Genomic DNA, 16,152 nt, shown 5'->3' with positions numbered 1-16,152 from the left:
TTTTTTTTTTTTTGGTTTTATGTGCCAGATACATGACATTTATGTCCTCATTTAATCCTCACAAGAGCCTTACAAAATGGATATCAACATAAGGATACCGACGTTAAGAAGCACAGTAACTTGACTAAAGTTACAGGTGATGCAGCCGTAAATGGCAGTTTCCATTAGAAACAATGCCTTCCAGTTAGCAAACCTTTGCTGCTGAAAGCTCTTCTCCCCTCCTCTTCCTCTCTCATTCTCTCCTAGACACAGCTTTACACCCAGCCAAATGGCATCTCTTCTGTGAGGCTTCCTCCTGCTCTCCCAGCCAGCGTGAGTTGCTCCTATTTCAGAGCACCTCAGCCCTCTGCCCGTATCTTCCTGAGAGTTCTGACCTCCTTGCCTGCAGTTCACACATCAAGTTGTCTCTTTCCCGAGTTCCTCAAGGGCTGAGCCTTGTCATGTTCATCTTTGTATCCCCAGTGCCCAGTACGCTGCCTGACACAGAGTGATGTTTACTGTTCTTTATTAGCTGTGTAACTTTGAGCATCTTATTTAACCACTTTCATCCTGAATTTCTTCATCTGTAAATTGGAGCTGGAATTCTGCGGTGAGCACTTTAGATTGCTTATCTCCCTTCCACTTTTTTTCTTATTGGTAGAGCTCCCATTCTGCCACAAGGTAAAAATGACGGCAATTCAAGTTTCTCAGGCTCTTTTGTAACTAGGGGATCGGTATATGGCTTCATCCTGGGCGACTGAACCTGAGGTGAAGTTTTCTGGGGTAGGAGGTTGCAGGAAAAAGTTCTCCTCCAAAGCAAAAAGATATACATGGAATTACACACACATTTCTTCACCCAGATACTGTTATATCTACGGGTACTGCCTGTTACACATCACATTTCTTCAGCCAAACGCTGTGACGTCTACAGGTACTGCCTGGAACCGTGGCAGGCATCCTGCAAACATGAGGGGGCCGTGCTCATGGGGCCAAGCCAACATATTGAGGATGGTGGAGAGAGGATGGAAAGAGACTGGGTGCTTGATGACATTGTGGAACTTCTAAACAAATTTTGGACCCACCATGTCTTCCAAACATCTTTCTATATGAGATAATAAATATCCTTATTGTTGAAGCCAGCATTAGCTAGGTATGCTATCACCAAACTCAGCTGACACAATACTTTATGAGGTTGTTGTGAGAAATAATGTAGTAATACCTCTAAAAGGCCTGGCATAGAGTAGGTGATAAAACAATGGTAGTCATCAATGGTTATTATAAGTAATATTTTTAATATGATCTGACGATACCAGAAATACGGATGAATTAAAAAAAAAATAAGTCATTTGGCCTTAGCTTCAGAGTTTTATTCTAAATTTTATTTTCCTCAATGCCAGGCATACTGTCTGGCACATGATAAATGTTCAATAGTTCTTTTTTTTTTTTTGACATGGGATGCATGCTACAATGAAGGAATTTACATAAATAAGATAAGCAATAAAACAGAATGTTTTTAATACCATTGAAGGCATCTGTGTGTCCCTCCCTCCTGCTTCTCCCTCTCTCCCTCTGTACACCATTCTCAAAGAGAAGCCAGTATCAGATTTTGAAGTGATTCTTAACTGGTGGGAATCACTTTGGAACCGGTCAAGTATATTTATCGGAGGCTCTTGGTTCTCTGTCCTACTGTACTGAGAAAGCTTTGGTGCCTCCTGTCGTGTTTTCTGTCCAGAGTTTGAAAGACTACTCTTTAAAAGGAAATTCTAAATATTCTCGTTGACTGGTGAGATTGGAGTCATTTCCTTTAGAAAATCCAAAGCAGTGACGGAGACAATGTCACTGAAGATATGCTTGTTGTGCTCCTCTGATGAGTTCAGCTGCCCTGTCTGGGCAATTTGTTAGGTTCTTATCCCAGCCACTGCTCAGCGCTCTCTGGACCGCCCCCCAGGCTGCAGATTTATAGCTCTTTCTGAGACACCTTCTAGCAACAGCCCAAATAGTATTTCTACCGGCTAAAAGCTTTCCTTGAAGAAAGGATGTGGTTAAGGGCTTGGGTTCCAAGAGGCTTTTTTTACTTCATGCAAAGTAGAATCAGCAAGAAACTAGTGTAAAAGATTTTTTTTACATAAATATTAACATGGAGCATTCTACTCTCAGAAAACAGAAAGGTGCCAAAAACCCATTGCCTTCGAGTCTATAGGGACCTTACAGGACAGAGCAGAACTGCCCCATAGGATTTCCAAGCAGCGGCTGGTGAATTCGAACTGCTGACCTTTTCGTTAGCAGCCAAAGGCTTGACCACTGCACCACACAGGCTTCAACTAGAAAAGTGGCAGTACTGTGTAAAGCCTTCACAGCTGTGCCTTGTTTCTCCGAGCATGTTTGGGGCATGGTGGTTAACAGTGGGCTCAGGGGCTGGCCTTCTGAAGTTGAACTGGCATTGCCACTAACCAGCCAGGGACCTTGGGCAAGTTACTCAACTCTCCATGATTCACTTTATAAATGCAGCTAATACTAGCACCTAACCTGATAGGGTGGTTGTGAGAATTACATGAGTTAAAGGCATAAAGCGTTCAGAACAATGTCTGGCACGTGAAAATGCTAAATGTTAGCTATTATTACCTGAGCATCAAAAATCCTAAATGTGAACGTAGACATATTTGAATTATCACAAAAACTAAATTAAGCCATCTCAGAAGTTATGTTCTTGTTGCTGTTAATTGCCACCAAGTTGGCTCCAACTCATGGCAACCTATGTATAACAGGATGAAACGTTTCCTGGGTCCTGTACCATCTTTGTGATCTTGGCATGTATGAGTTCATTATTTTAACTATTGTGTTAATCCATTTCATTGAGAGTTTCCCTCGTTTTCACTGACCCTCTACCACACAAGATATCCTTTTCTGGAAATTGGACTTTCCTGATGACTTGTTCAAAGTAAGCAAGCTGAAGTCTTGCCATTCTTGCTTCTAAGAGGCATTCTGATTGTATTTCTTCTATGATCGATTCGCTCTTCTGGCCGTCCATGGTATTCAACGTTCTTCACCTCCAGCTCTTCTGTCTTTCTTTCCCATTTTTCAGCTTTCACTTGGTGTATGAGGTGATTGAAAAGACAGTGGCTTGGGTCAGATATATCCTAGTCATTAAAATGACATCTTTGCTTTTCAAAACTTTAAAGAAGCTTTATAAGCTATATATCTCCTTAAATTTTTCCCAGTTAATTTTCTTGTGAACTGATAAAGATTTAGAAGCTCTACAAATGTCCAAAAGCACAAAGTAGCTCAATACTAGCAAATATGGCCTGGTGTTTTGGAAACCTGCAAGAAAGTTTACCCAGAAGTGAAACTTGTACAACATTTTACCCAGAACACCTGTTTCCTTTCTAAAAAAAATGTTCCCTGGTCAAGACAAAACACTTTATGAAACTTAAGATTTTCTTAGTGACCTGAACCAGTTTTAGCTCATTATCTATCGTTATTTCTAAATGTTTAGATCTTTTTCTCTTTGCAGTGATCTCCCAGTCTTTCTCACTTTTTTCCTGTTTCTGAAAAAAATAGTCTAACATTTTCGATCCTGCAAAAAGTTGCTGCTATTGACATATTCAGGCAGTAAAGGTCAAGCTATACAGTAATCTATAAATTTCAAGATAATGGAATAATTAATTCATGCTTCTTAAATTATGCTATCTAGGCAAACAAAAGGAGCCCTGGTGGCACAGTGGTTAAGTGCTCAGCTGCTAACCAAAAGTTGGAGATTCGAACCCATCAGCTCCTCCTCGAAAGATGTGGCAGCCTGTTCCCATAAAGACTACAGCCTTGGAACCCTATGGGGCAGTTCTGTTCTGTAGGTTTCTGTGAGTCAGAATCGACACAATGGCAATGGGTTTAGTTTTGGTTGGGAAAACAAAAATACTCTCTTCTAGCCTTAAAATGTTCACGTTAAGATATACGCAAAATGCAAGTAAAGAAAGTAGAAATCAAATGTTGTTAGTTTAAAATAGTTAATACCTAGGATTAACAGAATATTGCGAGGGTGGGCTGCCTGAAATCTCCTCCTCACCCACCCCCACCCCCCCACCCCCTTTTTTTGCAACAAAGCCAAGAACAAACAAAAACACGGTCAATGTCTCTCTTGGGCAAAATAATCCTACAGTTTTGAGCTAACTTTTAAACAGCATTCCAGAAAGTCCCACTCTTCATTTCTTTCTTTTGTCCTTTGATCATGTCTCAATTTTTCTGTACATCAACTTGGGAGAGTTGAATATATTTTTCTTTCAATTAGAATTTAAACAAATTTACATGTTCTAAACCATCATTTAGTCCGATGTCAGCAAAATAAGTTGCCATCCCTTTCTTATTCTTTTTGATTCAGGCTGCACGATTTCAGGAAAACACAGTTTCTGGGGGCACATGGAAGAGTAATAAATCATGCCCAGTAAAACAATACTGTCTGGGCAAAACAAATTTTAAAAATAAACCCCAGTAATAAAAGTTAAGAAACAGCCGATGAGAACAGATGTATCCTTTGTTTTCAATGAGCCTCAAATTTTGAAACATGGCAAAAATCAAGGATGAGTTGGACTTGGTTCAACTCTATGCAACTGGTACAGGATGCGAAAGCTAATTCCACACTGGTTTTTTTTTTTAAAAGAGTATAATTTTTATATTTACAAAGTAATTATGGCTTAAGTCTATTTAAACATGGAATTTACTCTGTCTTCCTTAAAAAAGATGTTTGAGTCCTCGAATGAAATTGACTCGGGGTTTAAAATACAAATCAGAGAACGTGACAAGGTGGCTTACTATATCCCCCTGCTTTTTGAGACAGTAACGTAATCAAATAAATAATGTCTGCAGTATTACTGATTTCTTTTAAAAGGCAGAAAACTAAGTCTACTGTCAAAGAAATTTTTTGCAATTCAAAACTATTTTTTCTCAAAATAGCACTCTGCACGGGCACTTTTATGTATTAAAAAACCCAAACCCTCTCCATCTGTGCCGAGTTTGTTTCCCTGAGTCTTTTCTTTGCACTGATCCTCAAACACTTACAGACCCGAAAGCTTGTGGAAGTCCATCTAATTTGAACTTCGAACATAGCATTATATTGTGGGTTGATAAAAGATTTGGAGGTTCTATAGTTCTGATTTACTCTCTAAAAACTGGGGGCTTGGGAACTTAGCCTCTTAAAGGTAGCTCTTTTGTGTGGGCTCAAGGGACCCAGAATGAATTATGCTGAGCCAGAATTTCTTCTCCTACCACACCACGGTCCCCTCATGTAAATGGCCTCTCATTGATTACCCTGAACAATGGTTCTGCTATTCCTTTGGCTTCAATTAAACAAACTTTCTGAAAGACCGTTGGGGGCCATAGGGTTGAAAAATTTCTGGAGAACTCCAAGAAGCAGCCCATCTTTAATTACACAATATCTGTCTAGCAAATGTGGCATAAGCACTGACGGAGAGAAAAAAGTAACTACAGGCCTTCTGCCCAAAGGTGGAAACTATTCTGAAGAGAGATGCTTGTAATGGATATAAAAAGGAAAAAAACGAAGGAAGGAAAGGAAGAAAGACAGAGAGAAAAGAAGGGGAGAAAGAAGTTGTTTGAACCTTTGCTAGGAAAAAAAAAGTGTGTAGTTTTGCTCATTAGGAAAAGGAACAATCTGGTAAGATTTAACTGAACTTTCCATAATTTACTCCCTTTATTCAAAAGTTTAGCAGCTTTAATCTTCATTCAGGGCGCCTGGTGGATTCGAACTGCCAACCTTTTGGTTAGCAGCCATAGCTCTTAACCACCACACCACCAGGGTTTCCATATTCCACTGTTTTGGTTAAAATTGGACTGAACGAAGATTAAAGCTATTAAATTGCAAAGCACCTTTCTCTGCACTTGAAAATACGAAATAGCGGGGTGTTTTATTCATGGCAGATGAGATGTAACTCCCAAAATACCAAGTTAGACGGAAAGATTTCGGTGGATATTATTTCACTACCCAAGAGGAGAATGAAACAGGAAAGTGCATTTTGGAAAAGTATGAACGTTGTCTGGGTTTGGCAACTCCCTTACCTTGGAAAGTTTGATACAATTTTTCAGGTAACTTGCTCCCCAGCCCCTCCAATGCCCCTCTGTTAGTTCCCGGACTTTGCCCTGGGCTAAGGGCTTTTGGTCTCTCAGCAACTGGGCTGTAACTGTGAACTGCCTTGGCTGCTTTCTGGAAGCACCAACGGTTGGCTTTGCGTCAACCGTGACTCAGGCGACCCCATCTGTGGAAGGGTAGAACTCTGCTCAGTATCTGATTTTTCAGAAGCCGATCTCCGGGTCTCTCTTCTAAGGCACCTCTGAGTGGACTCAAACTTCCAACCTTTGGGTGAGCAGCTGAATGTATTAAGTTTGCACCGCCCAGGGACTCCTGGAAGTGAGCAAAAAGAAATAAAATGTGCAAACAAACTGCAGCTAATAGAATAGCGCTTTGAAGGTACTGGTGGCCACGGTGTGCTCAGAAGAAAAAGTTTGAACTATGCTTTCCAACTGTTTTCTACTCTTTTGTGAGTTCATTTTTATGTAAATAGTGAAGATGGAGTAAGACAGCATTTTAGCATTTTGGATACCATGGTGTGTAGGGTCGCTCTGAGTCGCATCGGCTCGACGGCAGCGGGTTTGGTTTTCTGGGTTTGCTGTGCTGAGACTGAGGGACCAACGGTTTAATCTTGTCGTTTCTCACTACAGCAACAGAGGCGTCATCGTGTTGTATCGCCTGTTCTCACCGTACGCGCCTCATGGGACACTGACACCCATGCATCTTGCCTTTGACCTTGTTCTTACTTCCTAAGTTGGAGGAAGGCAGAATATATATATTTTTTGTAACATTCATTGTTTCCCTCATCACTCTCTTCCCCATCACTTTAGTTTGTACTTACTAGCCATGAGTAGAGTCTCTGGATGCTGCAAATGGTTAAGTGCTCTAAACTAGCTGAAAGGTTGGCAGATCAAACCCACCCAGAGGTGCCTTGGAAGACAAGCCTGGCTATCTGCTTCCGAAAAGGCTGTGGAGCAGTTCTTCTCTGCACACATGGATTGCCACGAGTCAGCGCCGACTTAAAGGCAGCTAACGACAACAGTCCTCTGTAGGACTGGTAGCCACACAGTGGTTTAAGAACGTGTCCCTTTCACAGAGAAGGTGGGCTCTAGGAAGGGTTTTGAATGAGGACAGAGACATTCAAATGAGATAGGGATCGTTACTGTGGAGAACGCTGCCTACAGCGGAAGGTTTACCCTCTGAAGCAGAAAATGGTAGAAGGAGGAAGAGTGAGAAATGTAGTGGAGAGGAGGTGGAGGTTGGTATAATCTGGGGATTTCTAAAAGGCTCCCTTAAATAAACTTAATGATGTGAGATAGCTTTCCAAGTTTGCTTTCCACTTTTCTGGGTGAACTGCTAGATATTTGAAACTCTGGGGTCTCCATAACACTGAAGGTTGGGAAGCATTACCCAGATTGTTCCCATTTACTCATTCATAGTTCTGGGAACATTTATTTTCTAGTCAGCTCAAATCCATTAATCTTGAATATCAACAACTATTTTACTTTAGATTTACTTATTATTTACTAATAAACTCACATCAAAGTTCTCCTCTATGGAATTTCTGATAATTCATATAGATAACAGCAGTCATTCGGGTTAATGTAAAGAACTATAACATACGAAGATTTCAGTGTGACTGCCCATTGTTAAGCCAACTGCCAGATACATATTTTCTTAGGGGCTTTAGTTTTTTTTTTAGTTTAGTTCATGTGAACCAGTACCAAGTTTCCAACTCTGTCCAACTCACTATGAAGTAAGTTCAGGCTTAAATTTTTTTTTTTAATAGATAAAGAAAAGGGCCGAAATGTAAATATTCATCTGAAACAGCACAGTCGTCTTGGCTACCCAACAAAATCCAGCTATTTTCAAGTGCTCGGTTTGTATTTTTTGAAAGCATGACTGTAGTAAACTTTACTTCATCGGTGATACCATCCCCAGTCAGTCAGACCCTGCATGGAGACTTGGGAATGCTTCCAGGTCCTGTTTAAAACACTCTAAATCCAGTAACACTAAAAAAATTGAAATCAAAACGTGGGAGATGGATAGGATAAATCTTGTACATAGCCTCTCTAATCTCTGTGTGCAACTGTTAACTTAGAAGGCCCCTTCCCCTTTCCTCAGGAGTCGGGGTGGGATGAGGAATTCTAGAAACGTTACATACGAAGTGTCAGTGCAGTGCATCCCGAGTTTTGCCCAGGGAAGGACCATTTTCCAGGTGAATAAGAAGCAGAGACCTTCTCAGCAACACAGGCCTGAATCATTCCACTTTGCATTCCTGCAGTGCTTGCGCACAAGTGTGTGGTAAATGTTTGTAAACTGTTATAAACACTGCGTGATGTTCGCTGGGTTCTTGTCTACCTTCTTTACACTGCCAAAGATGATAATTTTTAAAGGTTACTGATTGTTTACATTGAAACAAATGTGTTTTAAAAATTAACCTATGGGTGTACGGCTGCATTATACACATGTCTGTAACCATGTATATATCCTGCATGCATGTACATATGTGAATATGTCCAGTCTCATCCCCCTCCCTTCCAGGGAGTTCTATAGCTCCAGGGCCTGGAATCTTTAGACCCCAAAACCAAACCCAACTGCCATCTAGTCAATTCCGACTCATAACAACCCAACAGGAGAGAGTTGAACTGACCCACAGGGTTTCCAAGGAGCAGCTAGTAGATTTGAATTGAACTTTTTGGTTAGCAGCCGAGCTCTTAACCACTGCGCCACCAGGGTTCCTGAGGGGGGATTGATTCCTTATTATATCTGTTCTGCCATGATTGTTAAGGAGCCCTGTAGCGCAATGGTTAAGCGCTCATCTGCTAACCAAAAGGTCAGCGGTTGAAACCCACCAGCCACTCTGCAGGATAAAGGACCTGGCAATCTGCTTCCATAAAGATTTCAGCCTAGGAAACTTTATGGGGGCAGTTTACTCTGTCATATAGGGTCACTGTGACTTGGAACCAACGGGAAGGGCACAAAACACAGCCATGCATGTTAGCAGAATGGCTTGTAAATTTAGGGAAAGCCTTCAGGCAAAGACAGGTAGATGCTGGCTGTTGGGAGCAGCAAGCTCCTACCAAAGTCTGAGGAGACCTGAGGAAAGTGGGCAGGGCAAGGAGTGCTCCCACAGTCTTAAAAGAGCAGCAGGGTTTGAGTCAGAGTTAGCTACCTCTTCCTTTCAACATGCCTGCTGCCAAGGGCCAGTTGTCCTTTCCAGTGAGTCCAGGGCACATTTGCTTAAGCTCATGGCTAACAGGGCAGACACTGAGAAGCAGCTTTCTTCCTTTCTTGGGGGTGGCACGTGCTTACTCCCCTCTGAGAAACCTGAAGAGACGGAGGATCCGATCTCCTTGACCGGTGGGGACCGGTTAGAACCAGAGCGCCTGGCCAGGCTGAGCCCTTCCACCCACAGCTGCAGCGTCCGGGCTTGTCTTGCTGCCCAGCTCACAGGCGACTGAGAACCCTTTGTGGATGTGGTCAGTTGGCCCAAATTACAGTTGATAATTACAAGACATTGTTGAAAATTATTGCAACATGTAACTTTTGTAACCATTATTTTTCACCCTATATTCGCAACTGTTTGTGGAGACTGTTCTTTTACCCAGTCTTTAGTTTCTTGGGGAGCGTTGAGGTCAACAGGGTTACGTTGACTTTTCCACACTATGAAGGGGTCCTGGCAGTGAGTAAGTGGAGTGAGAAAAGGAAAAAAACAGAACAGCCTGCTAATCAGTGAGGGGAGCTCTCAGAGTCTGGCCCCAGCGCCCGTCTGGCTTTTCCTCCCCTTGTCTCCTCCAGTATTCATCCTATGCTCCAAGCACTCCAAACTCATCACTGTTCCTGGAAGACTAAGGTCTACCCTCAGCTCCCACCATTTATCTTCTGGACTGTGGCTTCCTTCCCTGTGGACACCTTCCCTCCTACCCTGGCTTAGTCCTATCCTCCCATAAGCCAAGCCTGCAGCCCTCTCCCAAACTCCTCCAAGCAGGGTTAGTTGCTCCTGTCTTGAATCAGTTCAGACTTCAGTAATAGCAAGTTCTTGCTGCTGTGTGCCTTCAAGCCGGTTTTGACTCAGAGCAATGACACATGACAGGGTAGAACTGCCCCACAGGGCTTCCTAGTCTGTAATCTTTACAATCTGCTCCTGTAATGATTAAAACAAAACCAAAACCAAACCCACTGCCATTCCGACTCACAGTGACCTATAGGACAGAGTAGAGCTGGCCCATGGGGTTTCTAAGGACTGGTTGGTGGATTCGAACTGCCAACCTTCTGGTTAGCAGCTGAGCTCTTAACCACTGTGCCTAGGAAACCCTATAGGGCAGTTGTACTCTGTTCTGTATGGTCGCTATGAGTCAGAATCAACTGGATGGCACACAAAAACAACAACAACACAGTCTTTACGGGAGCAGATGGCCAGATCTTTCTCCCTCGGAGCTGCTGGTGAATTTAAAACACTGATCTTTCAGTTAGCAGCCGAGTGCTTAACCGTCCACTAGGACCCTTTGAATAAACAAGTACTAAGTTAAAATCTGATGGTTCATTTATACATCTCCCCCACCTCATATGCCGTGAACTCCTCGAGAGCAGGGACCGTGTTTTTCTTCTCTGCTCCCCATCACCAGCACTGGGTCTTGCACCCAGAAAGAACCAGCAGCTCAGGCCTGTGTCACTGAGGGGAGCAGGATATGGCCCATGGAATACAAACCCTGTTATTTGAAAGTATATTTTGTATAAATTGCAAGTTTTTGTTTGCTTGTTTTCTTTATACTTTACAAGAGGTTTATTTTTAGTAATTTTCAGAGTTAGCACATAACCTTTTTACAATATAAAAAACAATAAAGCTATTTTCATTTTGGAAAAAAAAAATCTACCCCAACTGATGACAATTCAGTAATATAAGCAGCAGCCATTGGCACCAACCAAGACTGGGGCAAGTGAATCCCTGAAGCCATTGAGCCTGTCGCAGTTTTAACAGAATTCGCCACCTTTGGGGAGCTGGGGTTTTACAGGTTCTTCCTCTTGCTCAGTGACTCCCGGATTCTTTAGTCCTGGTTTGCCAGTTAAAGGCACAAATCATCCCGTTCCCTTCTCACAGGATGTTTTCCATCATCAGGATGAGGACAGAGATGTGGTTCTCAGTTGCCTTTGTCATATTTTTCCTTTTCTTCCTGAAAGTGTTTTTGTGGCAAATCTGCCAGATGTCCCAGAAACACGACCTGGGCAAAATGGGTGTCACTTCTTTTCTTGAAAAGTGTCCATGACACCGAGCCCAGAGAGGATGTAATGCACACGGCCTGGTGCTTGGCCCGCGTATTCCAGCCGGTGAGAATAACAAGGCAGAGGGTTCAGGGTTTAACACGAGCCTGGCAGCGGCTGCACCGCAGGGCACGCCACGAGATTCCTCGCAGGTGCAGGGTATGGGTGGGTCTCAGCGGAGGAAAAACAGTGGCCACAGCATCCTTCCACGTGCTATGAAATCATTTGTGAAAAGCATTTTGTCTGTTTCTACCACACAGGCCTGGTACATAGCTATGGAGCGTATAGGAGGCACTAGAACGTGTCTCCCATGAGACTAAGACAGGGCCCCCACAGTGCTGTATTCTCTGCCTGGATCCCTGCTCTACAGAGTTGTATTGCAAAATCCTTTCCTTTTCTGGGCTCCCCCTGCCCCCCAGCTTTGCGTTTGAATCCTGCTTTTGCTTGCAGGTTACATGTAAACCCATCGCACCTGTGTAGTACGGTTAAGAATGTTGCTGACGTAACTTGTATAAACTCCCTACTTGGAAACCCCTTTCGAAGTAACTTGTCTCCTCACCCTTGGCAAGAAGTCTTGACAGTAGCAGCTCCAACTGACCCCATTTCCTCTTACAACGAAATAAAGCTGCCTTTCCTGTTCTCCCACCCCAGTCTCTCGTTGATTAGCCAACAGGCGTCACGCTGAGTAAGGACCTGGGTTTCCACCCAGAAACAAGACCAGGTCTGCTTGTTTGGAGAGTTAAGTAGATGGACAGACACATGAATTCAAGTTGGCCTCTCAAAAAAAAATCAAAGCCATCCCTAAAGGAGTCTCTTTTCCATGTTGCCTCATTTTTTTTTTTTTTCATGTTAGGAAAGCGGGCTAGGATAACCTGTGTACCCCCTGAATGGCTGAGAGTGTCTAAGGAGGCAAGAGAGTCATGAAAAAAATAAAACCCTCAGAATCGAAACAAACATTCTATTTCAGTCCTCTATGGACAAAAGAAACACAAAAAAATCTGGTTTAGGTTTAATTTAAACCAGTTCAGATTTAGAGTTTTTTTTTTTTTTTTTAAATCGCTACAAACTTACCCAAGCTGTTCTTAATAGGTGGGGAGCTGTGTACCACCTGCCCTTTATAGGAGGCCTTGTACTCATCCTTCTAGCGCCCTAAGAAAATAAAGCCTATTTTAAATTCTGAAATTTCACAAACTGTAGCTTAATTATTGTTTTTGTTACCTTTATTCCCCCTTGGAATGATGGTCTGCATACAAATACAAACATAAAGCAGCTATACATTTCACCCTGAGAAAAAACTTACACACACCAGTTCTTCCTAAAGCAGGAAAAAGGCAGAGCCAGTTCTGGGGTACACATTTAGATAATGTATGCAGTTGTTTATAGTGCCTCATCTGACTTGGCCTGCCCTCATTTTGACTTCTCCATGCATACCCTTCTATTCAGCCCCTTTCTTTGAAGAACAGGGAAGAGGCTAGCCATTTACTTGGTTGCTGTCTTCCCTAGTTTCAATATAGTAGGCTCAAGTTTCAGCCTATATCCAAGTCAATGTAGCAAGAAAGCCTTGGGCAACACTGAGTAACAACATGTTGACATTTCTTGGATGTTTACCACTTGCCAGGCACTATTCTACATGGTTTAACTCACTAAATCCTCGCAACAAATAATATTGTTATTCCCAATTTAAAAAAGAGGAAACTGAGTCAAGAGAGGCTATGTAATGGCCCAAGACTGCACAGCTGGTAAGCTGCTGAGTCATTTTCAAATCAAGGAAGTCTGACTCCCAAGCCTGCCCTCTTAATGACCATACTGTGCCCAATGGATGCCCCTACCAGAAGCAAGATCATTCGTGTGATGGATGCTGGTGCGGAAATGTCCTAGGTGATCGTCGCTGCTCAGTTTGTGGCTGCTGTTTGGTGCCATCCAGTCAGCTCTGACTTAGAGCAACCCTACGCACAACAGGATGAAACGCTGCTCTGTCCTGCACCATCCTCACAATGGTTGTTATGTTTGAGCCTATTATTGCAGCCACTGTGTCAATCCATCTCATTGAGGGTCTTCCTTTTTTTCCTGACCTTCTACTCTACCAAGCTTCATGTCCTCCTTCAGGGACTGGTCCCGCCTGATAACACGTCCAAAGTAAGTGAGATGAAGTCTTGCCATGTTGCTTTAAAAGAGCATTCTGGTTTTACTTCTCCCGAGATAGATTTGTTTGTTCTTTTGGCAGTCCATCATATATTCAGTATTCTTCACCAACGCCATAATTCAAAGGCATCAGTTCTTCGTCAGTCTTCCTTATTCACTGTCCAGCTTTCGCATGCATATGAGGTGATTGAAAACACCATGGCTTGGGTCAAGCACACCTTAGTCCTTAAAGTGATATCTTTGCTTTTTAACACTTTAAAGAGGCCTTTTGTGGCAGATTTGCCCAACGCAATAAGTTGTTTGATTTCGTGACTGCTGCTTCCATGGGTAGTGATTGTGGATCCAATTAAAATGAAATCCTTGACAACTTCAACATTTTCTCTGTTTATCATGATGTTGTTTATTGGTCCAGTTGTGAGTATTTTTACATTCTTTATGTTGAGGTGCAATCCATACTGAGGCCTATAGTCCTTGATATTCCAGTTTGGCAATTTACTTCAACCAGTTTGCTGCCTGCTAAGGCCTTGTTATAGATTGAATTGTGTCCCCCCAAAATATGTGTTGAATTGTACCTATGGATGTGATCCTGTTTGGAAGTAGAGTTTTTCCTGTTATGTTAACGAAGCCATACCAGAGTAGGGGAGATTCTAAACCTAATCATTTCTGAGTGATGAAAAGACCAGGATAGCCATAGAAACACACACAGGGGAGACAGATGCCACGTAAGGACTGTCTACAAGCCAAGGAACACCAAGGTGCCAAAGAACACCTGGGGCTACCTACAAGGAAGGAATTGACTCGGCCAAGAACCTGATTTGGATTTTTAACCTTCAGAATTATGAGAGAATAAATTTCTGTTCTTAAAGCCATTCAACTGTATTTCTGTTACAGCAGCACTGGCTGCAGACAGGCCACACATCTGAAAACCCCCTTTCATGATCTATCACTGTCACCTTTTTCTTATGTCACCTACCAAGGAGCCAGCATCTGCTGGAATCAGAGATGGCCATGCCTGGCCACATGCTTTCTGGTTAATGACCCACATTCCCCTGCCAGTCTCATCCTCGTTGTTTACCTGTTAGATGCCAGAGATAAACTGTGTAGACTCTGATGTATCAATATTAATATCTCCTTCTCCTCTCTCTTAAGTTATAACTGGATAAAGGCTTGACTTAATGAAAGTAATGAGTGAGAATTCAACCTCCCAATTAATTAACGAACGGCTCCTAAAATCCCCTCGTTGACTCTCTGGTGCTCGTTCATTCATTTGCCACAGCCTGATTAGCATGGATACAATATGATTCCTGCTCTCTGGGAACCCACAGACTGGTGGAGGAGAAACGGACACAGACAGATACAATATGGCGTGACCGATACTACACTGAGGTACAACTAAGGTGTGTCAGGAGAACTGAGGGGGTGACTAACTTCGAACTAGGAAGAACTCACAGCAAAGGTAACACTGGATCTGGGTCAGGGAGGATGAATGAGTTCTTCAGGTAGAGAAGAGAGTAGGACCATCCTGGGAGGAGAACAGGCTATAAAGATCAAGACGTATGTTAGAGAAAGGTGTGTTCTGGGAAGGACGTGAAATCTTGAGTAGACAGAACATGGGGGAGATGAAGCAGGCTGGACAGGAAAGAGCTGAAGCTAGAGAGGAAGGCTGGGGGTAAACAAAGGAATTTGAATAGTATTCTATAGGCAGTGAGTGGCTGAGCCACCAGGGGACTTTGCGCAAGGACATAGGCGTGTGTTTTTAAGAAGAAAACTAGGGACTGCGAGAGATGCATTCAAGAGGAAAGAAGCACATCTGTCTGTCTTTAGACACCTGCAGCCAGGCAAGTTTTTATCATATTGTTGTTGTTAGTTGGAATTTATCAAACACCTACTATATGCCAGGCACTGTACTAAGTGGCTTTATGTGAGTTATCTTGATGTATGTTTGGGTTGGGGTGGAACCATAGGAGTTAAGAAAAAGTCATTTTTGCTGTTGTCTGAGAGGTCTCCACTGCAATCTTCTTATTTGAGAAAGCAAAAGGACCTGTGCATTTTTTCCTATTTAGGACATTTATATTAAAATATTATTTGTTCTTTATGCCTTTGTCTCAACTGAGCATACCCCAGGAGTGGGGTAAATCCTGGTGATGAAGAACTGGGGTTGACCTCCCCTGGACAGAACCACAGAAGGTGCACCTCAAAGGCAACAACTCATCAGTTGTCCCAGAAGCTGAGTCTCTGCCCTTTGGTCCTCCCAGCCACACTCTCCATCCAATAAATGGGCGTTGGATGCCAGCACACACCTGGAAATGGCGGCAAGTCACTGCACAGCTTCCCATACTGACCCAAGCACCATACGGGGGAAACGCTCCTGAGTTAATTTGGGAGATAAAGAAAACAAGCATCTGTGAGATTTATTTTTTGTCTTGTATATACAACTCTTTGCTGCTGGGTGTAATAGAGATAGAAGAATGGTGATGCTGCTATCAAGCTGTTGAAAACAGTTTGGCTGCCCAGATGGGCCCTGATTTGAATGACAGGCACAGCCAGTCTGGTTCCCTGTAGCCAGCCCTGCAGTTCTTACACCTGGCTTCATGCGGGCACAGAAGGTGAGGCATAAGCCAATTAATAAGGTGTGTGATTCCAGGCTGACTGTCTCCCCCCTCCCCCCATCACCAGCTTGATGACTGCACACCCTC

General features: G+C 43.0%; 1 protein-coding gene across 11 annotated transcripts in view; it reads right to left on the bottom strand.

The window, feature by feature from the left end:
• Positions 1-16,152, bottom strand: part of VEPH1 (ventricular zone expressed PH domain containing 1) — a 275,970-nt gene that overhangs the window by 152,618 nt on the left and 107,200 nt on the right. The window contains exon 7 of one of the 11 annotated variants that reach the window (XM_049867693.1): positions 6,047-6,385. The exons of 9 other annotated variants lie outside the window; for them this stretch is intronic. In XM_049867693.1, coding sequence (XP_049723650.1) covers positions 6,215-6,385 — 171 coding nt within the window. In that variant the 3' untranslated portion in view covers positions 6,047-6,214. One more of the 11 variants, XM_049867694.1, reaches the window with a different exon arrangement.

This window comes from Elephas maximus, chromosome 23, assembly GCF_024166365.1.
Source record: "Elephas maximus indicus isolate mEleMax1 chromosome 23, mEleMax1 primary haplotype, whole genome shotgun sequence".
Taxonomy (NCBI): Eukaryota; Metazoa; Chordata; class Mammalia; order Proboscidea; family Elephantidae; genus Elephas; species Elephas maximus.
The sequence above is the reverse complement of the archived record's forward strand: the minus strand, read 5'-3'. Positions and strand labels throughout refer to the sequence as shown.